At 52.6% G+C, this 24,548-nt stretch overlaps 1 protein-coding gene across 5 annotated transcripts; it reads left to right on the top strand.

Moving 5' to 3' along the window:
• The first annotated feature begins 445 nt into the window (after positions 1–445).
• EWSR1 (EWS RNA binding protein 1) lies at positions 446–23,688 on the top strand. 5 transcript variants are annotated; one of them, XM_074887541.1, is made up of 18 exons: positions 446–526; positions 3,624–3,660; positions 3,903–3,954; positions 6,313–6,436; positions 6,894–6,911; positions 11,908–12,094; positions 13,443–13,610; positions 15,415–15,629; positions 16,157–16,337; positions 19,167–19,201; positions 19,750–19,782; positions 20,587–20,705; positions 21,184–21,313; positions 21,696–21,818; positions 21,903–22,080; positions 22,266–22,363; positions 23,037–23,310; positions 23,475–23,688. In XM_074887541.1, exons 1-18 carry the CDS (start codon positions 451–453, stop codon positions 23,512–23,514), a joined length of 2,088 nt encoding a protein of 695 aa, XP_074743642.1. In that variant the 5' UTR covers positions 446–450; the 3' UTR covers positions 23,515–23,688. The 5 variants fall into 5 exon arrangements, with proteins under 5 accessions (XP_074743642.1, XP_074743640.1, XP_074743644.1 ...); XM_074887539.1 differs by having other exon boundaries at positions 19,164–19,201; XM_074887543.1 differs by lacking the exon at positions 6,894–6,911.
• The last annotated feature ends 860 nt before the right edge of the window (positions 23,689–24,548 follow it).

The following is a 24,548-nucleotide window of genomic DNA, read 5'->3' as shown; positions in this document are numbered from 1 at the left end:
GATGTCACACGTGACGTCACGCCGCCATGCTCACATCATGCGGGAGTGACGCCAGGCTCCGCGTAGGATCCCACACAACTCCCGGCTGGGCCTGCGGGGTCCCCTGCTAGCACGTGACGTGTGACACCGGGTGACGTCACGCCCAGTCCCGATGACATCACGCCGCCGCCCCCCCGCTCCGCCTCCCGGCCCGAACGGCTCTTGCGCGACGGTCCCTAACGGCCGTGGGCCGTACCAACCCGCGGCCCGGCGGGGGGGAGCGCCCCGCGCCGGCGGGGAACCGCCCTCCCGAGGGGCGGCCGCTGCTGCGCGGGGCGGCCCCGGCTCTCCGCGGAGGGCGGGACCCGCCGGCGCGGCGGCGGGGCGGGGCCAGGCGAGCCCTTGGTGCGCGGCCGCCGGCCGGACCCCCCCGCCGCCGCTGTGGTCCGGCCCGCCGGGGCCGGGTGGCGCATGCGCGGTGCGGGGCGGCGGCGACGGCCGGACGTTGGGAGCGCGGAGGAGGAAGGCGAGAAAATGGCGTCGACGGGTGAGCGGGGCCGGGGGGGTCGGGTCGCCCCGGGGCCTCCGCGAGGGCTGCCTCGGCGGGAGCGGCTGCAGCCCGGCAGGACGGGCTGAGCCTGGGGCTGCGGCCGCCGGCGGCGCCCCGGGGCCGCCCGGGCTGAAGGGAGCGGGGCGGGGGCAGCGCCTCCGGGCCGGGCCGCAGCCCTGGGACGGCGGGGCGAGGCGCCGGGCCCGGCCCCCCGGCGCTGTGGTGGCGGGCTCCCTCCCGGCTGGGCTGCGGGCTGTGTGGCCGTGCTGGCCCCTACCCAGCCCGTCACCCCCAGCACCGCTGTCCCCGCGGGGCCGGGACCCTCCGGTGCCTCCCGGGGGTCGCGGTGCCCGGGTTCCCTCTCCTAGATATTTGTTAAAGGGTTGTGTCCGACAGAGAACCCTTGGTGCTCCAGCCCCAGAAGATTCTCTGAGTTACGTTCTTTCAGGACATCACTGTCCTCACTGGAGGCTTCCCCCGCGCCTTCGGCCTGTCTGGTGGCTGTTCAGGACGGATTCTGGTGCAAATGTAATTTATTTGAATAAAACCAGTGAAGCGTCATAGAAGGAAACATGCTTTTTACACAAGTGTTCCAACTTGCAAATAGATCAAAACTGAGACTTACCAACCATGGCAACATCAGCCTTAAAGCCTTACAGCCAAAGGTCGGACCTCTCTGTAGAGGAAAATGTCACAAGCCATGGAGTGTGAGAGAATATGACTAATACCACCTTGGAGAGGTTTAAAAAAAAAAAAAAAAAAAGCTAGTAAAGAAACATGTGCCAATGGAATTGTCAAAACGGGGTTTAAAAATACAGCTGTCTTTCCGCTTAATACATGGAAATGTTCTTCCGTGGGAGCTGCTATTTTAGGCTGTGCTATTGTACTCTTGAGCCTCGTGAAACAGAAGGATGAAGATTAATTTCCCACTGGAAATAAAGGCTCGGAGATGGTTTTAACTAAATGAACCATAATATTTTTTTTTAATGTTTTGTGTTAATCCAAATTCAAGCAAATTAGAAGGGAGGGGTTACCAGAGACGAATTGCAAATTTGACACCTGCATTTAAATCCTACAAAGGGGAAAATGTCCTGCCTAGGTAGGAGTGGGGGAAGGCTGTAAGAAGGGATGTGTGATGGGTGTTTAATTGAAGACTCTGTGTGTAGCTCAAGGCCCCAGCAGCTCTTCTGGAGGGTGGTAGGTTGCTGGGGGTCTACCAGCGAGGGATGAAGGTTGAGGAGATCTGTGCTCAGCAGCCTGGCCATTTTTTAACAGCCTGGAGGACTGTGGTAACCCAACAGCGTGCAGAAAACGGGAATTAAATAAGGAGTGGGGAGGTTCTGGTGGCTGGAGGGTGAACAGGCTTGGAAAAGAGGAGCCAGGGGTGGAGGAGGGTGTATGGCGAGATGTTGGAGGGAGGCCGGTACAAGGAGGTGGTGGGAGAGGGAAGATGGATGAGGGGGAATGGTTTTTAACACTCAGGATTTAGCAGAGCTTAGAGCCACGTATAGACTGAAAAAAAATAAAAAAAGAGCAGTGACCCTGAATTTAACAGGCTAGCTTTTTCAGTATTAAACATGACAACCCGTAAGGAAAGCAGGAGTGGTGCCAGAGTAGTTTAACAACTTGTGCAGTGCGTCTCAGGAGCGTGGAAGCCTTTGGGTAGCAGTTCAGCGACTTTATTGTGTGCAGCATTTCGGGCGTCTTCCTTGTGCGCTCGTACAGATTCCTGTGCTCTGGTGCAAGGTCGAAGTAATTAATATCTGCCAAATCGCTGCCAGAGTCACGGCACTTCCTTTTCTTGTCCGTCAACACGCACCCTGGGGTCTGAGCTCCAGCATCAGCGGAGGGAAGTGCGAAGGAGGAGAAGCTGTAAGCTCACATAGAGGGGTTAGGAGGAGGAGAGGAAAGCTTTACTAGGGGTGAACCCACAGCCTCAAGAAACAGGAAGTTTTGGTGTATGAAAACAGTATTTTCAAATTTATTGCTGGTGCTCCATCGCCTTCAGTGGCGAACAGCGTGGTTAAGGCGGCCCTTGCAACCCAGGGATAACTGAAGGCTGTAGGAAGTCGTCGGTTGGGTTCCTCACATTCGTAATCTTCAGTTTTCCAGCTGCGATCAGCGTACCCCGAGGTGCGACCGCGGTAGAAACACCAAAACCTCTTCCCGCACGGGACTGTGTGGCTCTGCCTGAGAAGAGCTCTACTAACGTCCAGCTTCTGCCTCCAGCTCAGTCAGATGCCGTGGCCCGAGTGGCAGATGCGAGCGGGGTCTGGGACTCACTCCTGATCTCTGGCCTCAGGACTTTTGTGGTCCCGGGATAGCTGGAATCTGGCTGGCAAGGTCTGGTCCGAGCGGTGAATTCATCGTTCGCTCTAGACGTTTGGATGGGAACTGGAGTTGCTTGGTGACTTTGAGGGAAAGCATACAATTAGGAGCTGTAATCATCTCAAATATAGCCTTGTAATTGCCATGTGGACGCGTTTTCCGTTCCCGCCAGCAAACCTGTTCAGCATAGATTTTTCTGCTTGGATTTTCAGGATTTCAGTTCTCCTCTAAATCAGGATATTGGCGTGGATCAGGGTTTTGGGGATGGAATTACTGCCAGCTGCCTGGCTCGAACCCTGCTAGGGGACAAGTGTTAGAACTTTCCAGCCATTTGTGTCCTTGAAAGTTAAATAGAAAGAGTGAAGTGTGGTGGTTTCTACAGATCCAAAAGCTTGCAACCTGGCCCTTTGAAACCAGGGGTGGGGGGTTTGTAAGTGTCAGCCCCAGTGTTTCTTTTGTTCCAAAACAAAACACCCTCCTGCCAGCCCCCTTGGGTGTCTTCCAAGGTGGCAGTTAAATTAAAGTACGGTCATTTGAGATCAAAGTTGGTGCTGCAAGCAGCAGTAACAATGAAGGGAAGAAAGGTTTTGTTTCCTTCAGAAAGACTGAAAAAGTGCATTTACCTTACACTCTTTTGAAACTGGATTTCCAGCGGTTTATAGCAGTTCTTTCAAGCTGCAGGAGGAAATTCCAGCTGCTGTGCTCTTACACTGTTAATTTTGTTAAGCCTTTGTCAACTTTTTTTTTTTTTTTTCTTTTCTTATAGATTATAGCACCTATAGCCAAGCTGCAGCTCAGCAGGGGTAAGTAGCATTATGGTCTCAGCCTCTCTGTTTTAAAAAGATGTAATACAAGTATGTAATAATTGTGGTTTAGTCTTAACATTGGTATGTTTGTAAATCCTGTGGTTTTCTTTTAGATTTTGTATTGCCGTAGTATTTCAGCAGAAATCATTTGGATACGTGAAAATTGTCTTACGATACGTGTTTTGCGCAAGTCCGAAATACGGGGATGCCTTATAAATGTCTTTAAATTGATTTTACAGCTACAGCGCGTATGCACCTCAGCCAGCTCAAGGATATGCACAGACCACCCAGGTAAAACACGGGACGGTTTTATAATTGCTGCTGAATCACGTGGCTTCCAGTAAACTACACGGGGCTGTGCCAGGCACGAAAAACGCTGAGCAGCAACAACAAAATCTGTTGTTAAAAGTTGTCTTGTAGCTTCCCACACAGCCCAAACTGCTTTCTTAAAGTGAAAACAACCTAAACGTCGAGGTGCCTCAACAGTCCTTTGTTAATATAGCCGAGCCTAAGGTGGTTGTTGTCGAGAGGATTATAAAAGCCTAATTCTCGGTGTATGGTTGACACCACCGTGTTGGTGGGTGTTCTACTCAGTGGTGTAGGAGAGAAAAACTTAAAAAAAAAAAAAAAGGGGGGGGGGGGAAATTGCCATTTGTGAGATTGCAGCAGTTGGACAAAGGAGGAGGAGGAGGAGGGAATAGATTTTTTCATGGCAGTATTGTTGCTAATACTATTAATACCCTCAGTTGTCTAGACTGCAAAATTATGATGATCTTTAAAAGATGAATTAAACCATGCTTATTTTTAATCCTTAGAATCCAAGTTACTAAAACCACATTTGTATACACACTCCAAGTATGTTTTCAAAGGTAAATTTTTATCCTCAAAAAGTGGCGTCGGTTGAGTTTCCCCTGCCTCTCCAGAGAGGTTTCTGAAGGGAAGATCCTGCTCCCCAAGAGTATGTCTACATTATGGAGATAAAAGCCACCACACTGTTGTGATGGAGTGTTACTGAGCAGCTTTTAATCGGTTAATTCTGGTTGTGGCAACAGCTTGGCTTTGGTGCTGCGGGGCTGAGCAGGAGCTGCCTTCCCGTGCCTGCTCAGGCTGCCTGTGCCATGCTGCCTGCTGCTTCTGCCTGCACTAGCCAGTCCGAGGCAGGCGAGGCTGCGGGAATACTGTGCTCGCTTGTTCCTGCAGCAGGGTAGGAAGGCCCTTTGGCAAAAAGATGAGTGTTACAGGAGGAGCACAGGTTCAGTCTGGGCATTTGGGTCAGCTTAAATGAAGGTGACAGGAACTTTTATTTTGAGTAAGCGTTTTGAGACAGAACAATTGCAAGAACTGCTACCAAATGTGCAGGTTACACGGCAGGACAAGTGTCAGCAGGCTGGCAAGTGTAAGAACAGGCAGCTTCAACAACATCCTCTAGTGTGAGACTAAAGCAACTAACCAACTAATCTCAGCTGTAGGCAAATAGCCATGGGAGGTTTGCAGCGTTTCCTGCCTCTTGATATAGTGAGCTTCCCCAGGCAGTGACATAATCAGTCTGGTCAAGGCTTTTCTACTCTTGATTAAGATCTGTGGCTTGAGTTCAGGGAGACTGGCTCACAAGTAACGCAGGCTTAGATCCCAAGTAAGTCCCGGTCTCCCACAGGAGTCAGTAAATCCCTTTGAGAATCCGGACCTTAAGGCCATCTTCATGTTGCTTCTTGAGCTGTAAGTAGAGTTTTATCCTAAACCAAACTGGTGGCCGCACAGAGCTGTAGGAAGTGGGCTGGTGCCTGAAGTTTGAGCCAGCTGGTCCGTGGCGTGGGGCTGAGGTAGCTCTTTAGCTGGGAAAACTGCAGCGCCAGCAGCTCTGCGCTAATCCGGCCACGCCGCGCTGCCGATCGGATCGCCGCGGCTGAGGAGCTGCTTTGCGGTGCTGTGTTCAGGACTGAGCCAGACCATGGGCAGAAGCGGATCTTTAGTGATAGTCCAGACTTGAAAGTGAACTCCAGGGAGGGTGTGAGTTGAGAGCTGGTCTCTCGCTGAACACAAAGGCACCGGAACGGGAGCAGCTGTGACCGCGATAGTTCGGGGATGGCAAACCCTTGGATGCTCCTGCTGATCCTGTCCTTGGATGTCTGCATAAACTCCTGTTTTTCAGACTGTTGGCCAGTGGACATGAAGAATATTCAGAATAACTTCACTGAAACCTTAAATAGGTTTCTACAAGTGAACACTAAAGCACTTTTATGCTGAAGTAACTGACTTGTTTCAGTTCGTGCAGTTCTGCCCTCTGAGGAGTCCACTCCTCCTGTTTCAGGTTAGCCCTCGGGAGGTACCTGTGAGTGCTGACGGGTGCCCAGGCAATTATGAGGAGCTGGATGCTTTCATGTTCCGCTTTACATAGAGCAGAGGTGTGTTGTGAAAATGTAAGAGGCTGCCCCTCCGGTCCTGTGTTTGTAACTTCATCGCAGATCTGAACTGAAATTTGCAGTAGCGCCCAAATTTTCACAGTGGCCTTGGCTTGACTCTGCTTTTCAGTACATCAGGTAACACAGATCCCCCAGTCTGTGTACATCGCTGAAATGGTCTGTGTGTATCTCTGCAATGCCTGTGAGTCACTTCTGTTCATGAATTAAATTTGTATCATCTTTGGAGCAGACGTATGGGCAACAGAGTTACGGAACCTACGGCCAACCCACCGACGTCAGCTACACGCAGCCCCAGACAACTGCGACGTACGGGCAGACTGCGTATGCAACGTCCTACGGGCAGCCTCCTACCGGTAAGAGCCCCCGTGCCCGCAAGGCTTGACTTATCCTGGGAAGTTGAGCTCAAGTCTGCGTTGGGGAACTCCAGCCCAAACCACACTGAATTACCCTGGGCACCTCTGACGTGGAAAGGGCTTCCTTCCTCAAGAGCCTGTCCTGAGCGAAGGGCGGTTCAAAACGGCGCGAAGATGCGGGTGGGCTGACAAAGCGTAAATAAACGTGCCCGTTTAATTTTTCAGGGAACGTTTTGGGTGCTGGTTCGTGCTGTGGAAGTAAGCACGGCTGCAGAGCGTGCTGTGCTTTGAGCAAAGCAACCGGGAGCTGCACGGTGGCGCTCCCGGGAGCGGGTGCTCTGGCTGCTCTCGAGAACCGGTGTCCCCAGCACTTCGGTTGCCTGAAACAAATCAGTGGAAGTGATGTATGCCTGTTCTGATAGTGTACCCTCTACTTTTTGTCTTGTGCTTCCCACAGTAGAAGGGACCAGTACAGGTTTGACTATCCTGCTCACTCTTGCATGGAAAATGCTGTCTCATCCTGTCTAAACTGGTGGTGTTAACCCTTTAGGTGTCGCTTGGTTTTAAGCGCTTAAAACGTCCAGCATCAGAGCGTGCCCACGCAATGACAGTAAGGATTTGCTAGGCTGTGATGCTGTTTGCCATCTCCACGTCTCTGTAAAGTCTCCGAGTGGCATACTTTATGGATTAAACTTCCTGAGCACTAACGGCAGCCGTGCTGAGACGTTTCGGGTGGATGTAACCCCATTGCCCTACCGTTTCCTAAAGGGTAAACAGCATGGTTAGACGTGTCCAGATGTCCTGACCGGCACCTTTGCATGTTCCGTGTTGTCTTTGGATTTCCAGTGCAGACGCATACATGTTCATTAATGCGCTGTAAACTATTCCAACGTGTGCTCTTTGAACTGGAGTTTTGTACATACGAGTGTCTTAATGTCTGAAAGAAACTGTTGAGACATTCGATTCTGGTATATTTGGACTGAATATTCAGGAGATTTTGAAAAAGAAAACAAATTTTCCTCCAGGTAATGCCTTGGGTGCTGTTTTCTGCAGGTTCATCCTTTGCTATGAGAGACAATAGAAACATCTGTTAGAGTGGGAGCTTTCTTAAACGCTTCCCAAAGCAAGGGAGTACCAGGACAGACAGGCAGTGGGGTATCTGCCCACAGAAGCCATTGAGGAATGTTTCACAAGAGAGGGGTGGAGCGAAAATGTTAACCTATAGTCTGTCCAGTGATACGGCCCTTGAAATATTTAACATCTTTAAACAGATAAGGAAGATTTCTGCCTGGCAGTTAGCGCCCATCCTGCAGAGTGAGAGCCTTTAGCCAGTGTCGCTGTGGGTTATCTACAGGTTTTTTTCCTTTCATTTAAAAGTATATGGACATCAGTTGGCAGCAAAAAGGATTTGTGGACTTCCAAAATTTCTTTCTTAGAAATGTTCGAGTCCCTTAATCCTTACTACAGACTCCACTCCTGCACTGGTCACAGGAAGCTGTGCTGTTTATGTTTTTGCTTTTTCCCTAAGAGTATATTTTATAGACAAATAACATTAGACATATTTTCTGCACAGCTTCTTTTTTTTAGGCAGAAAGCTTCATTTTTTTTCATCAAAAAAAAAAAAAAAAGAAAACTCAGGAAGTGGTCAAGGAAAAAAGATCATATCAGACCTTGAAATACAATTTGCCTCAATCCGCGTAGCATCGGTCTGTGGCAGAACTGTGGATGTTATTCTCCAGGCAGAATGCCAGGTTGTATTTATTCTTCCCACACCTGCTTCTCCTTGAGGAGCCAGAGCTGTGCAAATGAGACTGAGAGTGCTTAAAGCCTGTCTCCCTCTCTCCTCCATCTCTGCCTTTCATACTAAATAAAGCCCGGGGTGTTGCCTGGGGCATACATCTTTATGCCCTGAGAGACATGCAGTTTTTACGGTTGAATGTCAATTTATTTTCCCTAGGCATCGGCTTTTTGTAGCAGAGGGATGTCTGCAATTACTTAAAAGCGAAGTGCCTCTTTTTGTCTTAACAGCCTGGTTTTTGGGTAAGATGCCGTTGCGGTCAGGGAAACTCAGATCCTGTGCAGATACACCCTCTCAGGACTCTGCCAGAACGGCAGAGACAATTCCTCTGCATCGTCTCAGCCTCAGCTGAGGGCTGGTGTAGCCTGCCCGTGGACCTTTCCATCCCAAGCCCTCTGCCACCCAGCCTTGCCCTGACTCCGGGGCCACCCGAGGTGAGAGTTACCGCCCAGGTTGTGCCTTTTCCCTCCCTGGGGCTGGAGGAAAAGGTGTCTGTGTCTGGGAGTAGCCCTGTCGCTTTGGTATGAAGAAAAGGGGTTCGGGAGCCTGTGGGCTCCCCTGCAGCTTCCCGGACTCCAACTGGGTGAGGGAATTAATCGGCACCATCAGCTCTGTGGTCGTGGTTTGCTCTTTAATCACTGTGGTGTATAAGCATGAAGTGCAAGAAGTAAATAAAAAGCTGCATCTGTTATGGTTATTGGCTTTCGAACAGTGTCGTTTGGGGGCAGAAACATCATTTCAAATGTCCGAGTATGAATCTCCTTTAAGCAGCTGAGTGGGAATTACTCTCTAAAGACAGCCAGCCCCCACTTCTCTTTTTACCCGTGAAATTTAGGGTTATATATATTTTATTCTGATGTATTCAGAATTTGAAATGAACACACCCATAGCTGTCTTGGCTACCACAATAACTTACACCAGAATAGAGCAGAGAGAGGGTAGCTCTGCGGCCCCTTCTCCAGACCCTCACCGTAGAAGGTATGCATGCCAAACAGGAGTTGCCTCTCTTTGGGCACGCAGACCCCGTGGGTAGCTTTTAATACTGCTTGCATCAGGAGCCTTCAGAAACTGCTGCTAGCTGACGTGAAGCCTGCTTATTTCAGAATAAATCTCTTTGAATCCAGTATTTTCAGTTGATGTTCTCTGAGGACCAAATCCTGCAAGCTTCCCCTCCGCCTGAAGAATTCCTAGACTTCAATAAGGGTTTTGCTTGCAGGCTTGGATACTTTGAGAGGAAACTGAGCCACGTAACTGGACTTCTTAAGCAGGTTATCAAAGTTCTTCTGTTACCTTTTTCTTACAGTAGCTGTTCTGCAGACACAGTTTATCTTACTAACTGGTGGGGGGAGGAGAGAGAAGTGGTGTGATGTAAATGCCCCCCTCAAAAATACAGCTCTTGAGGATTTGCAGAGTACCTAAACTAAGTTGTTGAAATGAAAATTTAGACCAGTGGGATGTTAAATCACTGCCTGTTCTTTCTTTGGTACAAACCCTTCCTGCTGAGCACGCTTGCACAAGGGAAATGCTCCATCTAGAGCTGAAGCATTAAAATTCAGGGTTATTTTTTTTTCCTCCCTTTTATTCTCTTGACTCTGCAGAGCCAGGTATTAGGAAACCTGCTCACTTGCTTGATTGGAGAGGTTAGTGCTGCCAGTAACAGTACTGAGAAGGGGGGCCTAGATGTGGGAGGACGCCCCCCCCCATGGCTCTGGGTCTGGCGAGAACAGCCCAGGGCAGGGCTGTGGCTTCAGCAGCACTTACTGCAGGCTGTACTTAGGCAAACAGCAGGCTTTTTTAGTATGTGGTCAGGCTTCGGCCAGTTAAAATACGGATTCATTTAACTTCTGGTGTTGGTGCTCTCTGTGGAAATGCTGTGCTGGCTCACTTTTAAGTGTTTGGACTGTTTAAATTTGTCCAAGGCTCTAAAAATCATGCTCGCGTTTCATTCGCCCTCTCGGCAACACTCAGAACAGGACTTTGCTTTTCAGAGAACTTCTCAGCAAAAAGGAATAATGGCCATGAGAACTGATTTGCTAGCGATTCGAGCAAGTTGTTTCCTGGTTGGAGACCAGCTTACTCTCTCGCTTTGATGCTTCCAGGTTGGCAGCCCTGCCATGCAGCAGCCAGCCCGTGGCGTCAGCAGGAGGGTGGCAGTGGGACAAGCGTGGGGGGCCCAGGGCAGGACGAATGAGGCTTGTGGGAGCGGGCAAGGGCTTTTAGACTAGCTGTTGCAGGTGACAAGAGTGGACAGGCTTGTGTCCCTGTGGAGCCCCTTCGTCAGGATCCTGGGGCTAACCACAAAACTCAAGAGCAACATTTGGACAGAAAGCTGAAGTTTGTTTTTTTAAGTAATGTGCTGTGCAAACTTCCTCCTCTCACTTCCCTTCCGCTTTACTCGCTGATTCAGAGATCCATTGGGAAGGATCCTGCTTTTGTAGCAGGGACAAGAAGATGTGGAAATACTGCGGTACTTCGTGAGGGCATGCTGTATTCTGCTGGAAGTACATCTGTTTTGCAAATTAGGGAATTGAAATAAAAAGCTACAGCACAATTTGCCTAAAATGCTGTATAATTGGAAGGATTTGTGTCGCAAGTGCCCTATGTTTATTAAAAATAAGTGATGGGAGAAGCTGTTACCTTAATTGATGCAATTAAGATCACATCAATAAGACAAAGACCAGTTGGCTGTTCTTTGGCAATTGATGTTTCGTATTTTTAGGAAGTTAGCTTTTGCTAGAAAAAAATTTAATTGATATTTTTTTCATGTAAGTCTCTGTTTCATAATTTGAAAACCTGCTCGCAAGGTTCTTAACTGTAAAAAGCCACTGTGTTAATACTGGGTTTACAGTTCACCTTTGTGACGAGCCAAATGGTCCGTTAAATTATACGGTGGTGGCTGCTGGAAAGACTGATTTAAGTGGAGCTGGTTTGGGATCTTGGATATTCTTGTAAAATTGTTCAGAAATAAGTGTATGAGCTCTAAGCCTTTTACTTAAACCAAACTGAAATTCTAAGAAGAGTGAAGGTACATAAAACATCAGGAGCTACCTTATGTGTCTCTTTTGACCTTTCTGTTAAGTTAAAGCAAATGTAAAGTGCTTTTCTTTTGTTTCCAGAATTACTGATTTCAAATAAGACTTCATAAATGCCTCAAAAAGACTTCTCAAGTCACCCTGGTGCCATTTTGTGCTTTTATTTTTCAAAAAGCTGAAAGGATGGGACTGTAGTTCTTGAATCGATTGGATTTCTTTTACTTTAGAGCTACCAGGAGCTTTGTTCAGTCTTCCTGCGTTCAGAAGATGCTGCATGCCTCGGCTTGCCCCGCGTGTGCTTTGTTACGTTAGCCGTGAGCTTCGGTAGCTGTAAACACGCAGCCTTTGGATGCTGGCTGAAGGGTGGCTTCCAGAAAGCTCCTCGGAGTGTGGTTTTGGGACGGTGAGGGTGGAGCTGGGGCTGTAGGCTGAGGCTTCCCAGGGCAGGGGGTTTCTCTGAGGAAGGTGAAGGGGCAGTGCTGGGTTAGTTCATCATTTTCAGGTTATCAGTGATATTTTTGCAGGGGTGATATCGGTGCTGTACCCGAGGTCTGATAAACCATCCCCAGAAGCGCAGTAGTCTGAAACGTGACGAGCAAAGCTGGCCCAACTAATCTGATGAGGCCGTTGTTTTGTTCTAGGTTATACCACCCCGACTGCTCCCCCAGCGTACAGTCAGCCCGTCCAGGGGTACGGCACAGCCGCCTACGATACTAACACCGCTACGGTTACCACCACCCAGGCTTCTTACGCAGCGCCGTCCGCTTACGGCACCCAGCCCGCCTACCCAGCCTACGGGCAGCAGCCAGCAGCGTCCGCTCCCGCAAGGTAACGTCTGGTTCTGCTCTTCCTCCCGAGGCCGCGTTTGCGCTGCTGCTGGGGGGAGCCCCAGCACACCGCCAGCTGAACTGGGGCCCGCTGGTTTTGCTTACACCTTTTCTCTGCTTGTGGTGCTTGAGCTTTGCTCTCGCTGCATCCTCAGGGCCGGGGGAAGCCGCGTGGGTAGGTTCTGCTCTGGCACGGTGAGTCAGCATGGTTACTGGGAGATGAGGAGAGCAACCAAGCAGCAAAAATGGGCTCTTGACTCATGATGTAGAACAGAAAATGGGCCAGTCTGATCCGATCTTGAGTCACAGGCAGGATACAGCTACGTGCTGTGTCTTGAGTGGGGGCACATGCTGGAGACAACTTCCTTTTTAAACCTCTTGTGTCGGGGCACTGTCAATAGTATATTTAGTTTAATTGTTTGCTCAGGATATGAAAGATTTAGAATACGTAACGGAGACTTGTTCAGTAGTGAGTAAAAACTGCTTTATTCATTTACATGATGTTTGTAGCAACCACTCCAGTGAGGAAGGGCGGAGCTTGCTCTGTCTATGTCTGTCAGATTACACTTTAAGCATGAATCCTGACATCATTTAAAATAATCTTTTTCCAGCTTGTACAACAAAAGTAGTTTAACTCTTTTTACCCCACTCTGATAAATTTAGAGATTATAAACGTTAGGGGACAAATACAAAAGAAGGGGACATGGAAGTCACATGCAAACGGTTCTCTTTGTTTTCAGGCCTTGAGAGTTTAAACACAGAATCATAGAATAGTTGGGTTGGAACAGACCTTTAAAGGTCATCTAGTCCAACCCCCCGCATCCTTTCCCTTTCATCAGATAATGTATATGGGGCAATATCTGCTTGCACTGGATTCTGAAACAAACAATGGTGCATTTAACTGACAACATTTCTGGCTGCTCTTGAGCTCCTGGTTTCCAAGCGTTGTGTGAAACCAGCTCGAGCGGAGGGGCGGTGCTGCTGACCACTTCCCTGCCCATTCTGCACCCTCGACTCCATTCTGGAGCCAGTCTGAATCCCTCACCGTCGGCTTCATAACGCAGCTGGAGAACAGAAGCTGTAGTGCTCTCTTCAGGATGCTGCCCGGGCCCTTCCTGACGGCAGGGGAATGTACAAACACCCAGTCAGCAGGTGCTAAAATGTTTAGTGTTTAATGAGCATATATTGGCTGCTGCCAGAGTGACTGACACCGCTGCGGTGCCAGCTTGTAACGCCACCCAAAGACACGGGTAGTGCCGTTCTGTCCTGGGGGCATCTGAGCACCTTCGCTGCTACCGTCACCAGAGGTTTGCACCAACGTGTCCTTCTTGTTCAATTCTGCTCCACAGACCCCAGGATGGCAGCAAACCAGCAGAGACCAGCCAGCCACAATCGAGTACGACAGGCTACAGCCAGCCCAGCCTAGGGTACGGACAGAGCAACTACAGCTATCCTCAGGTGCCTGCCAGCTACCCCATGCAGCCGGTCACCGCACCTCCCTCCTATCCTCCTACCAGGTAACGCTCCCGGCAGGCTAAGCCTCATGCAGCTGGCGGGGGAACTTTCAGGTTAGCTTGGGCAAAAGGGCTTTTTCTCAAGGGATTTTAAACAAACAGATGTAAAAGGAGGTTTGGTGTCCTGGGAGGAGGGAGGTGTAGTTGGTGGTGGTGTACCTCTTGTGCGGAAGGTGAGGCTGTGATTGCATAAGTCTTTCTGCATATACACCTGCAGCAGCAAGGTGTAACGATGACAAATGTTTTTAAGAAATTTCCTAGATATGGAGTGTGTAATAGTGACCTTTTGCTGCCTCCTGACAAATGGCTTTGTGTGGTGGGGTGACCCTGGCTGGATGCCAGGTGCCCACCAAAGCTGCTCTGTCACTCCCCTCCTCACCTGGACAGGGGAGAGAGAATATAACAAAAAGTTTGTGGATGGAGATAAGGACAGGAGAGATCATTCATCAGTTGCTGTGACGGGCAAAACAGACTCAACTTGAGAAAAGTAACTTAATTGATTGCCAATCAAATCAGAGTAGGATAATGAGAAATAAAACAAATCTCAGAACACCTTCCCCCCTCACTTCCCTTCTTCCTGGGCTCAACTTTACTTCAAATTTCTCTCCCTCCTCCCCGCCAGCAGCACGGGGGGGCGGGGCTGGGGGTTGTGGTCAGTTCATCACACAGTCTCTGCCGCTCCTTCCTCCTCGGGGGGAGGACTCCTCACACTCTCCCCCTGCTCCAGCGTGGGTCCCTCCCATGGGGTGCAGTCCTTCAGGCACAGGCTCCTCCAGCATGGGTCCCCCACGGGGTCACAAGTGCTGCCAGCAAACCTGCTCCAGCGTGGGCTCCTCTCTCCACGGGACTGCAGGTCCTGCTAGGAGCCTGCTCCAGCACGGGCTTGCCACGGGGTCACAGCCTCCTTCGGGCATCCCCCTGCTCCAGTGTGGGGTCCCTCATGGGCTGCAGGTGGAGATCTGCTCCCCCGTGGGCCTCCCTGGGTGCAGGGCACAGCTGCCTCGCCATGGGCTGCACCACGGGCTGCAGGGGAATCTCTGCTCCAGTGCCTGGAGCACCTCCTGCCCCTCCTCCTTCACTGGCCTTGGTGTCTGCAGGGCTGTTTCTCTCACATATTCTCATTCCTCTCTCTGGCTGCAGTTGCACAGTTGGTTTTTTTCCCCTTTCTTAAATACATTATCCCAGGGGAGCTACCACTGTCGCTGATGGGCTCGGCCTTGGCCAGCAGTGGGTCTGTCTTGGAGCCGGCTGGCTTTGCTCCATCAGACACGAGAGAAGCTTCTGGCAGCTTCTCACAGAAGCCACCCCTGTAGCTCCCCCGCTACCAAAAGCTTGCCATGCAAACCCAATACACTTTGACAGGGGGCTCACCTCTTCCCCTTGGGTGTCTCTAATATGCTGATGCTGACTTCTGAACTGTATGGTTTGAAATTCTCAAAGCCTGAGATGCGTCAGGGGGGACTGTTTTGTTATCCATCCGCTGAAAACATTTCAGTGCCAAGGCAGAAGGGGAGCCTGTTGCTTGCGTTGCCACTGATACTTGCCCTGGCACTTCTGCCTCTTTCTGGAGGTGTGAATAAATTGTGAAGGGTCGCATGGATTTTGCTTTTAGCAGTCTACCAGGTTTATTTTGCCTCCTGCCACCAGCCTGGCCTCCATAGGATGACTTCACCTTTTTAAATGGTTTACAACAGTACGTATGGCTTATAATTGCATTACCTTCTAGCGTGAGCCACTTCTGCAGCCTAATGCACAGTGCCAGTGAACTGACTCATCTTTCTATCTTTACAATGCTTTTGTCTCCCAGCTATTCCTCTACACAGCCAAGCAGTTACGATCAGAGCACTTACTCCCAGCAGAGCACCTACGGGCAACAGAGTACCTACGGACAACAGACTAGTTATGGCCAGCAAAGCAGCTACGGGCAGCAGCCGCCGCCAACTAGTTACCCGCCCCAGACGGGATCCTACAGCCAGGCCCCCAGCCAGTACAGCCAGCAGAGCAGCAGCTACGGCCAGCAGAGTGAGTGTGCTCCGCAGGGCCGCGGAGGAGAGCCTCGCTCTTGCGGGGTGGGCTGCCTGAAAGAGGCTTGGCGTTACTTTGGGTCTAACGCTTGCAGCGGTGTTGAAGGCAGAGCCTGCTGGAGCTGGGGTTTGCCCTTTCTCCCTGAAAAACAACTTGCCTGGTGCGGTGGCAAATCGCAGTACTCCCCTCAGCGTGGTGAGGACGAACGGCGGGGTTGAAAAACACAGAAGCACAAAACACCCTTGAGGCTGGAGTGGGCAAGACTTGTTTGGAAACGGCTCTGTTTGGCCAGGTGGCAGCTCTGCAGGGGTCAGACTGGTAGGGCCTGACGTAAAACTCGATTCCGCACACGGAGAGCGGCACATCTCTCCTTAAATTAATGCTGTCGCTGGAAGCGCTGTAGCAAATTATTGTCGTGATTATGTTCTGGTGCTGAAGGCAGGTAAAAGGGCTTAAAAGGGACAGGCAGCTTCGACCCACTCTTGCCTGCAGCTCCCTAACGTGTTTCTTGCAAACTTCCTCAGGCTCGTTCCGTCAGGACCATCCTAGCAGCATGAACGTATACGGACAGGAATCCGGAGGCTTTTCAGGCCCAGGAGAGAACCGGAATATGAGCGGCCCTGATAACCGGGGCAGGGGAAGAGGGGGATATGATCGTGGAGGCATGAGCAGAGGTGGGCGGGGAGGAGGACGCGGTGGAATGGGGTAAGAGCAAATCTTTTCTCCTTTTATCTAATTCTGGTTTACCCATAGGATCTGAAATTGAAAGAAGGGACTGAAAGGTTGACGTTCCCAAAGGTACTTCCATGGGGAGCACCTCTGTAGCAGCATTGCTTCTAATCCGTGGAAATATTATCCTAAGGGGAATAGGAGCAGGATCTATTTTTCTTGTCCTGCAGCTGGTTGGGGCCCGGGGGGAATTAGGGGTATTGCTAAACCTGGAACTTTCAGCTCCCTTCGCGGTCGCGCAGAGGTGAAATCCTCTGTGGGGTTTAACAGTAACTCTGGATCGAACACACACAAACCTCCCGCCAGGTCCAGGAGTCACTCCCTGTGCCTCAGTAGTGGGGATCTTGACAGCTCAGGTATGTACAAGGCAGAAGCCTCGTGTCGGCCCCGTGTTAACGCCGTCGGCCTCTTCACCTTAGCGGTAGCACGCGGAGCTACGTCTGTAAGTGTATGGCTGGGGCAGGTTGCTGCTGTCGAAGCCATGACTCTGAGTGGCCAGAACACTTAGAGCTTGGCTGGAACGTGAAGAAAGACCCCGAGAATGTAAAGAGATCTGACTGGGCTCCCAGGACTGCTCCCCCTCGGAGCTTTCAGGTGGTCTAAATCAGTTTGGCCATTTTAACTGATGGCAAAATCTGGTTTGGTAAACCTATGCCTTCAGGTCAGCAGTGTGTCTCCCTGTCTGTGATGTTTGTTTTGATAGAGGCGAGGAAGGAGGACTAACCCCCGAGGCTCCTAAGAGAAGGAAGATGTAGCTTTGTGTGTGTTCCATCCCTTCACACCGTCGTTCAGAGCTATGCAGAGTGTCCCTAGGTGCACGCTGGAATTGTGGCGTGGCACGCGCAGTGCTCGCCCCGGTACTTGGCAGGGCAGCTGGGATTGCAGCTTCTCCTCGATAGGCAACCTCCTAAGGTGTTTTACAGCCCGGTGGCAACCAGAGTTTGGCCATCGATGGTCCCATTCTGCATAGCTCTGTCGAAATGAATTGAAGTGGCATGAAATCTTTATCGGAGAAATACAACCGCTGGTGTATGGAAAGAGAAGAAAAAGACTGGCCTGTGTTGGAACACATGTGGCTTGAATTGGCTCGAGTGGAACAGAGTTCCGTGGTTCTGCATAAAGATTTCACCCATGATGTATTTATCTCTAATGGTTTAAAGTAGATGTAGACACCTGAAATGTCTATCATCACATCTTAAAATTTCTAGCCCCTTCGGAGCTTCTCATGCAAAAGATTTGTCATCCGTCTCTGATTTGACACCCTAATCCGAGCTTAAATTGCGTACGTAGTGATTTCCACCTGACTAGAGCATTACAAAGGGCCCCCTGCTTTATGGACGTAGACTTTCTGCTGTCCATAGGAACGGTGGCCTTCCTATGGACGCCGAGGGGCAGGTAGGGGAACTCGGCCCTTCTTATCATGCTGTGGTGATGGATTTCAGTGTCTCCGGCAGGTAAGGAGCTCGATGTTATTAACGTGCCCTTTTTCATTGACTCAATTATTTTATATTTTCATTGGCTGTTAAACATGGAAACTTTTTAACATGCTTTGTCGCATTTATATGCTACAGGTTACAAAGTGAGAGCCTTGTATACACTTCAATACTTAAAAAGTACCCGTACTCAGTACTCAGCCGGCAGCATAATGAAAAGTGGGACTAGACACGGTGTCCATATGGAGAGGAAAAATATACATAGAATATTTTTAACCAAATGTATTCATTGTATAAATGGAATCCTTCTGTAACTTTGGTAACTGCATACTTGTTGTTTGGTAATAAAACCAGAGGAGGTATACTACTTTAGAATTGTGTAACGTTAAAAAGTGTAAACGTATATGTTTAAAAAGAGAGACATTACGTAAATGGTGTGTACTTTAACAACAGGAGGCAAAGCTGCATGCAACAGCTTGAAACTGTGTATTGACGACTTTTTTTTCCAGTATTAGAGGTGCAATACTTGCTAGAAAATAGGCGGTGCTCTCCCTCCTCTGCTCGTCTCCTTCCAAACAGCTTTCTGTCTCTCCAAAAAGAGCCAAGAAACATCAAAATCCTTTTCAGGTGGCATTTTCCTAATTAACCAGCGCTTCAAAGCAGCCTTAGCTGAACGCTTCAGCCAAAGCTTTCGACGAAAGCTGCGGCCGTCAGTTTGCATTGGCGCGTACCGAAATCTGCCGTTCTGGTCTGTGTCCACAAAGCTGCACCCCAGGCCTTCGAGCCCCCGCTGTATTCTGTAAGTTCTCCCTCCACAGAGACTTGTTAAATTCAGTAGTGACCTGAATGTATGGCTTTATACCGAGCTTTTTAGCGGCAATGTCATCTGAACTGTGTTGTAGGTATCGCGTATGGTTGTCTCCTACCTTTTTAACTGTTAATGTCAGGGACCCGCGGGCTCGTTCCGCTCTCGTGCTGCGAGAGGCTGAGGGTGCACCTTTATGTACACACAGAGGGGAGGGAGTTGACCAGTGAACAACCCCACGATTTCTCTGAAGCGAAAGCCCAATTTCTAACGCTCCAAAACATTTTTTGCCAAGTATTGCACTGATAATACCCGTACAAGTAATGCAAGGGTACCGACAGCAGAGTGGTGTCTAAAACCAGACAAGCGAGGTTGCGTATATGTAAAGGAAATTTGAGCGAGCTGCCCTGAAGAAAGGCATAGTGCCGAGATGAGAGAGAGAGAGACAGATGCATTGTTTGGAGATGTTTAGCCAGTGCCCTTCTTCCCAGTGAGCCGCAGAGGCTCAGAGCGGTACTGGCTTTGTAAAGGGAAAGGCCTTCATTTCTTCGTTTATCCCCCCAGCAGCGCTGGAGAGCGAGGTGGCTTCAATAAGCCTGGTGGTAAGTTTTTGAGCATTACAATGGATAGTGTTAAAAAAAAAAAAAAAAAAAAAAAATTTGCAGTCAGTTTTTAGAACAAAGTGTAATTTTTATTAGTTTAAGTGGTTAAAATGACATATGCAACAAGACTGTAATGGGTACTGCCGGCAATGCCTAGGGGTATGCGGTCACAGGACACAGGGTAACTTGGAAGAATTGAGCAACCACTTCTGTAATTTGGGGAAAATAAATGGTTTGGATTTAATAAATTTTTTGTAAAGTAACTTTTTATTAATGAACGTAAAACTGATTGGCCTGGTAAAGCATTTTTTAAAAAAAAAAAAAAAAAAAAAAGTGTAATAGCGGTTAATGGTTTGAAAGGCTGCTAAAAATAGCAAACCGATCACCAAGTAAAGGTGCGTTGCTGATGTTTTTGCAATGCAGGTCAATTTGAGTTTAACCAGCGCCATCGAATGGTGGTCATAAGTAGATAGTGTTGTGTGTGTCGGTCCTTCAGCCTGCAAGGCGTGCACTAACACAGCTTCTTATGATTCTTTCCCGACTGGCAGGACACATGGAGGAAGGACCGGACCTTGATTTAGGTAATTGCCAATAACTGCTCGGACTCTCTCCCGAGCTCGTGAAATTGAGACTTTTGTTGGCCGCCGGGGCCGAGGGCTGCGGCGGCGGGAGGCGTAGCCCCACGGCGTGGCCCTTCTGTAGGAGCACGAGGACGCTCCGCCGTTGGCAGTCTCTGTCTGGCCACGTCATTTATTTCACGATTCCCGATTCATCAGAACAGCTGGACTGGTGGGAGAACCACACGCGTTCGTGAGACGCTCGCCCTTCTCCGCGGGAACTAGGGGGGCTTTTGGGGGAGCTGCTCTGGAGCTGTTTGGCTCAGCAGAAAACCTTTTCCAGGCAGCCTGAGCCCGGAGCTTGTGTGTGCTGGTCCACTAGCCTCCTCTCGTGCCACCCCTGGCCTGTGACCGCGCGGCTCTTTCCTTCCTGTCGCACAGGCGTGTCTGGAAGTTATGCGTCAGCCTTCCAGGAGCAGCGCGTTGCTGCGGAAAGGGGGGTTGTTAGTGGAGTGAGGGGGGCGGGTGCCCGCCTGCGGGAGCCCAGAGGACGCGATGGATCTTCCTCGCGTCTCATCTCGGGTGTCTCCCGTTAACAACCGGGCGGTTTAACGACGCGGGCAGCGGCGTGCGGCGCGGTCCTGCCGGCCCGCGTGCAGGAGGTGGTGTGGAGTCGCCCTCCCAGTGCCTGGGGTTTCGTGTCACTTCATAAATACGCTCATTGAGAGCAAAGCCGCAGCTGGCCGAGGGGATGACGTGATGAGAAGCGCTCCGTTATGTTGTATCGCTGCCTTTCCTCCCTGCAATGACACGTGAATTATCTCCTAGGCCCACCTATGGACCCAGATGAGGACTCGGACAACAGTTCAGTTTATGTGCAGGGACTCAATGATAATGTGACCCTGGAGGATCTGGCAGACTTCTTCAAACAGTGCGGTGTTGTCAAGGTGAGGGGGGACAGAGCTCGGCCGCCAGCTGGTAGAGTGTCGGGAAAGGGATCGCCCACCGCCGCCCCGCCTGCGTGTTGCTCGTCTCCTTCCCTTCCCCGGAGCGGGCAGGTCTCTGCCTGGCTGGGCAGTAGGATGACCGCAGCCTGGCGCTCACCAAGCTCAGCCTTTCCCAAAGCACCTCGGCAGGGTTTGTCCCTCAACACTCGTGTGGAGAGCCCGGGAGGACGTGGGGAGGCTGCAGCTCGGTTCTTGCACCGCCGGGTACGCGCAGGAGAGGCCCGTCGGGCCGGGCAGCGCTGCTCTGGGCCGATTCCTGGGTTGTCTGGGCGGTGGCAAGGCAGAGGGGCCCTTTCTGCCACGGAGTCACCAAAATGAGACTCGGTTGTCCCAAGTGAAAAGCAGAACAAAGGAGAGTCGGTCCCAGCTCTGCGTACGGGGAGGTGTGACTTGAGGTGACGTTTTGCTGTCCTGCTAGATGAACAAGAGGACTGGGCAGCCTATGATAAACCTCTACATCGACAAAGAAACCGGCAAACCGAAGGGAGATGCCACGGTATCTTTCGATGACCCGTCTACCGCCAAAACAGCTGTCGAGTGGTTTGATGGTGAGTACGCGGGGTGTGCTTTGGGGTGGAATCGCTTTGTTCTCGATTGCAGAACTAAGTCTGACCAAAGTCAGCATTTCCGTCCTCGGTGTGTGGAGGATCGTGGGCACAGATCGCAGCTCGAGGTGGTCAGGCTTTTGCCTAGGAAGTTCCTGGTTGTAACTGGAGCAGAAGTGTGGTGCTTGGGTGATGGTTGTCCTCAGGCTTCTCTCACCTGCTCTCTCCTGTAGCCAGAGTTTGATCTCAGTCCCACGGGTGAATTTGGCCCTTCCGCTGTCTTTGACACCCGGGTGAAATCTTCCCCCGTGATTATCGGCGCGGTTGTGCGCGATGCTGTTGGTCGCAGCAGAAAGCGACGCTCTTGCCGTTGTGTCCCTCCTAGGGAAGGATTTCCAGGGCAGCAAGCTCAAAGTGGCCCTGGCGCGGAAGAAGGGCCCGATGAACAGCATGCGGGGCGGGATGCCCCCCCGGGAGCAGCGGGGAATGCCTCCCCCGCTCCGCGGAGGTAATGTCCAGCCGCCCCCCGGCCCCCCGACGCACCCCACTGGAGCCATGGTGCCTCCTGGGATTAACACAACCTTCCTTGCAGGCCCGGGGGGGCCCGGCGGCCCCGGGGGGCCCGGCGGCCCGAGCGGTCCCATGGGCCGGATGGGAGGCAGAGGTGGAGACCGGGGCGGCTTCTCCTCGCGAGGCCCGCGGGGATCCAGGGGAAACCCTTCTGGCGGGAGCGTCCAGCACCGGGCCGGCGACTGGCAGTGTCCCAACCCGTAAGTACCCCCGCGCTGCCGTCTCCTCTCTCGGGGTGCCCGGGGGGCCCTTTTGTCCCAGGTGCTGGCCAGGACCCAAAAGAACTCGCTGGGCCTTGCGAGGAAGCGCCGTTTCCCCGTCCTGAGCCGGGCGGGAGGGCGCAGCCCGGGGCCCTGCTGAGCTGCCGACCGCTGTTTTTACCCAGGGGATGCGGAAACCAGAACTTCGCCTGGAGAACGGAGTGCAACCAGTGCAAGGCTCCCAAACCAGAAGGGTTTCTGCCGCCTCCTTTCCCCCCTCCAGGTACGTGTGTGGGGCAGGGCCAGGGCCGGAGGCACCGGCGCTTCCAGCCGGCTGCTGCGGGGCTGGTTTGGGGGCTCCTTGGGGCGCGGCTGTTTCCAGCCCCAAGAGCTACTTGGGGCTTCGTCCCTCCTCAGGCTGCAAAATGGAGGCCAGGGCCGTTCTGCCCACGCACACAGCTCTTCCTCGGGGCTCTCTTCAGCGCCAAAGCACCCGCGGTTGCCTCGTTAGGCAGCGCCTCTTAACGAGCCCCGAGGAGGAGCCGGGTGAGGTGTGTGCGCTCGGGGCTGCCCTCGCCCTTCCCAACCACTCCCCGACCTGCTCCCTCGACCTCATCCCGGCTGGATGTGCCCGGGGCAGGGGTGGCTCTGCCCGGCGCCCCCCCAGCCTCTCACAGAATCACAGAATCATTCAGGTTGGAAAAGCCCCTCGGGATCATCAAGTCCAACCCTCAGCCTGACTCTACAAAGTTCTCCCCTACCCCACATCCCCCCACAGCTCATCCAAACGACCCTTAAACACACCCAGGGGTGGGGACTCCACCCCCTCCCTGGGCAGCCTATTCCACTCTCTGACCACTCTTTCTCTGCAACATTTTTTCCTCGTGTCCACTCTGAACCTCCCCTGTTGCAGTTTAAAGCCGTTCCCTCTTGTTCCATCTTGTTCTCTCCCCCAGGCGGAGACCGCGGGCGAGGTGGCCCTGGGGGCATGCGAGGCGGGCGAGGAGGTGGCCTCATGGACCGCGGGGGACCCGGTGGTGGCATGTTCAGAGGCGGCCGCGGTGGAGACAGAGGTGGATTCAGAGGAGGCCGGGGTATGGATCGAGGTGGCTACGGAGGAGGTGGCCGGCGGGGGGGAGGAGGACCCGGGGGCCCCCCCGGACCCCTGATGGAGCAGATGGGAGGCGGAGGCAGAGGCGGACGGCGCGGGGGACCCGGAAAGATGGACAAGTACGTACGGGGGTGGCCGGAGAGGGGACGGGGGGGGGGCCCGTGGGCCCCGCGGGCCCCGCTCCTTCCCTCAGGTCGGGTTTGGGGGGCGGGATGAGGGACCCCCCAGCCCTGGGGGCACCCTGGGGTGCCCCGACTGACCCAGCCTCTCCCTCGGCTCACAGGGGCGAGCACCGCCAGGAGCGCAGAGACCGGCCCTACTAGAGACGGACCCCGCGGAGCTGCATTTACTACCAGATTTATTTTTTAAACCAGAAAATGTTTTAAATTTATAATTCCATATTTATAATGTTGGCCACAACATTATGATTATTCCTTGTCTGTACTTTAGTATTTTTCACCGTTTGTGGAGAAACATTAAAACCAAGTTCAACGGTAGCGTGCCGAGTTATCTTTTCCCCCTCCCCTCCTCTTTTAAAAGCGGTTGTTTAACAAAACCTTCCCCCCCCCCGCGCCCCCCCCCCGTCTCGTGAGCATGCTGTGCGCAAACCCCGGAGGCGGCGACCGAGCTGTAACGATGTTAACGGTTGTGACGGTTTTTTTTTAAATAAAATTCCCGATGTTTCTAACCGTACCACTTCTGGCCTCTCTTGAGAGCATCCCTGCCGAGAGGGGTGGGGGGGCGGCGGGGCGCCCCTCAACCCCTACGCCCCCTCACTGCCCCCCCCGGGAGGGAGCTGCACGGCGGGGAGGGGGGAGCCGCGGGGATGGATCCCTCGATCCTGCAGTTTGGGGGCTCTCCTGGGTGCGCCCCCATTGCCGGGGCGGGGGGGGACACACACGACACAGTCACCCCCGCTCCAGGGGCGCGGCTGCGCTGCCCCGTGCCTCAGTTTCCCCCCGCCGGGGCCGCGCTCCCGGGAGTGGCGGGGAAGGGCCCGATCCTGTGTCCCCGGGGTGGGGGGGGCGGCGCCAACCGGGGGGTTCCCCCCCCCCCCCCCGCCCCGTGCCAACTCCTCCCCGCGCTGGGGGGGGGGATCGTTCTGTACGTGTGTGTGTCGCTGCGTGTATCCGTCCCCCCCCCGTGTCCGTGTCCCGCGTGTCGGCCCGTCCCCGCCCGCCCCCGCCCGCCGCTCCCGTCCCGGCCCTTTCTGGGCCGCCTCCAACTTCCCGGCCGGGGCGCGGCGGCGGCAGCGCGGGGCTGCGGGGGGGGGGGCTCGGCTCTGCGCCCCCGCTCCGCTCCCGGGGCCTCCGCTCCGGCTCCTCCGCGCCCGGCGGCGGATGGCGGCGGGGGCTGC

Source organism: Strix uralensis, chromosome 17, assembly GCF_047716275.1.
Source record: "Strix uralensis isolate ZFMK-TIS-50842 chromosome 17, bStrUra1, whole genome shotgun sequence".
NCBI classification, from domain to species: domain Eukaryota; kingdom Metazoa; phylum Chordata; class Aves; order Strigiformes; family Strigidae; genus Strix; species Strix uralensis.
The sequence above is the reverse complement of the archived record's forward strand: the minus strand, read 5'-3'. Positions and strand labels throughout refer to the sequence as shown.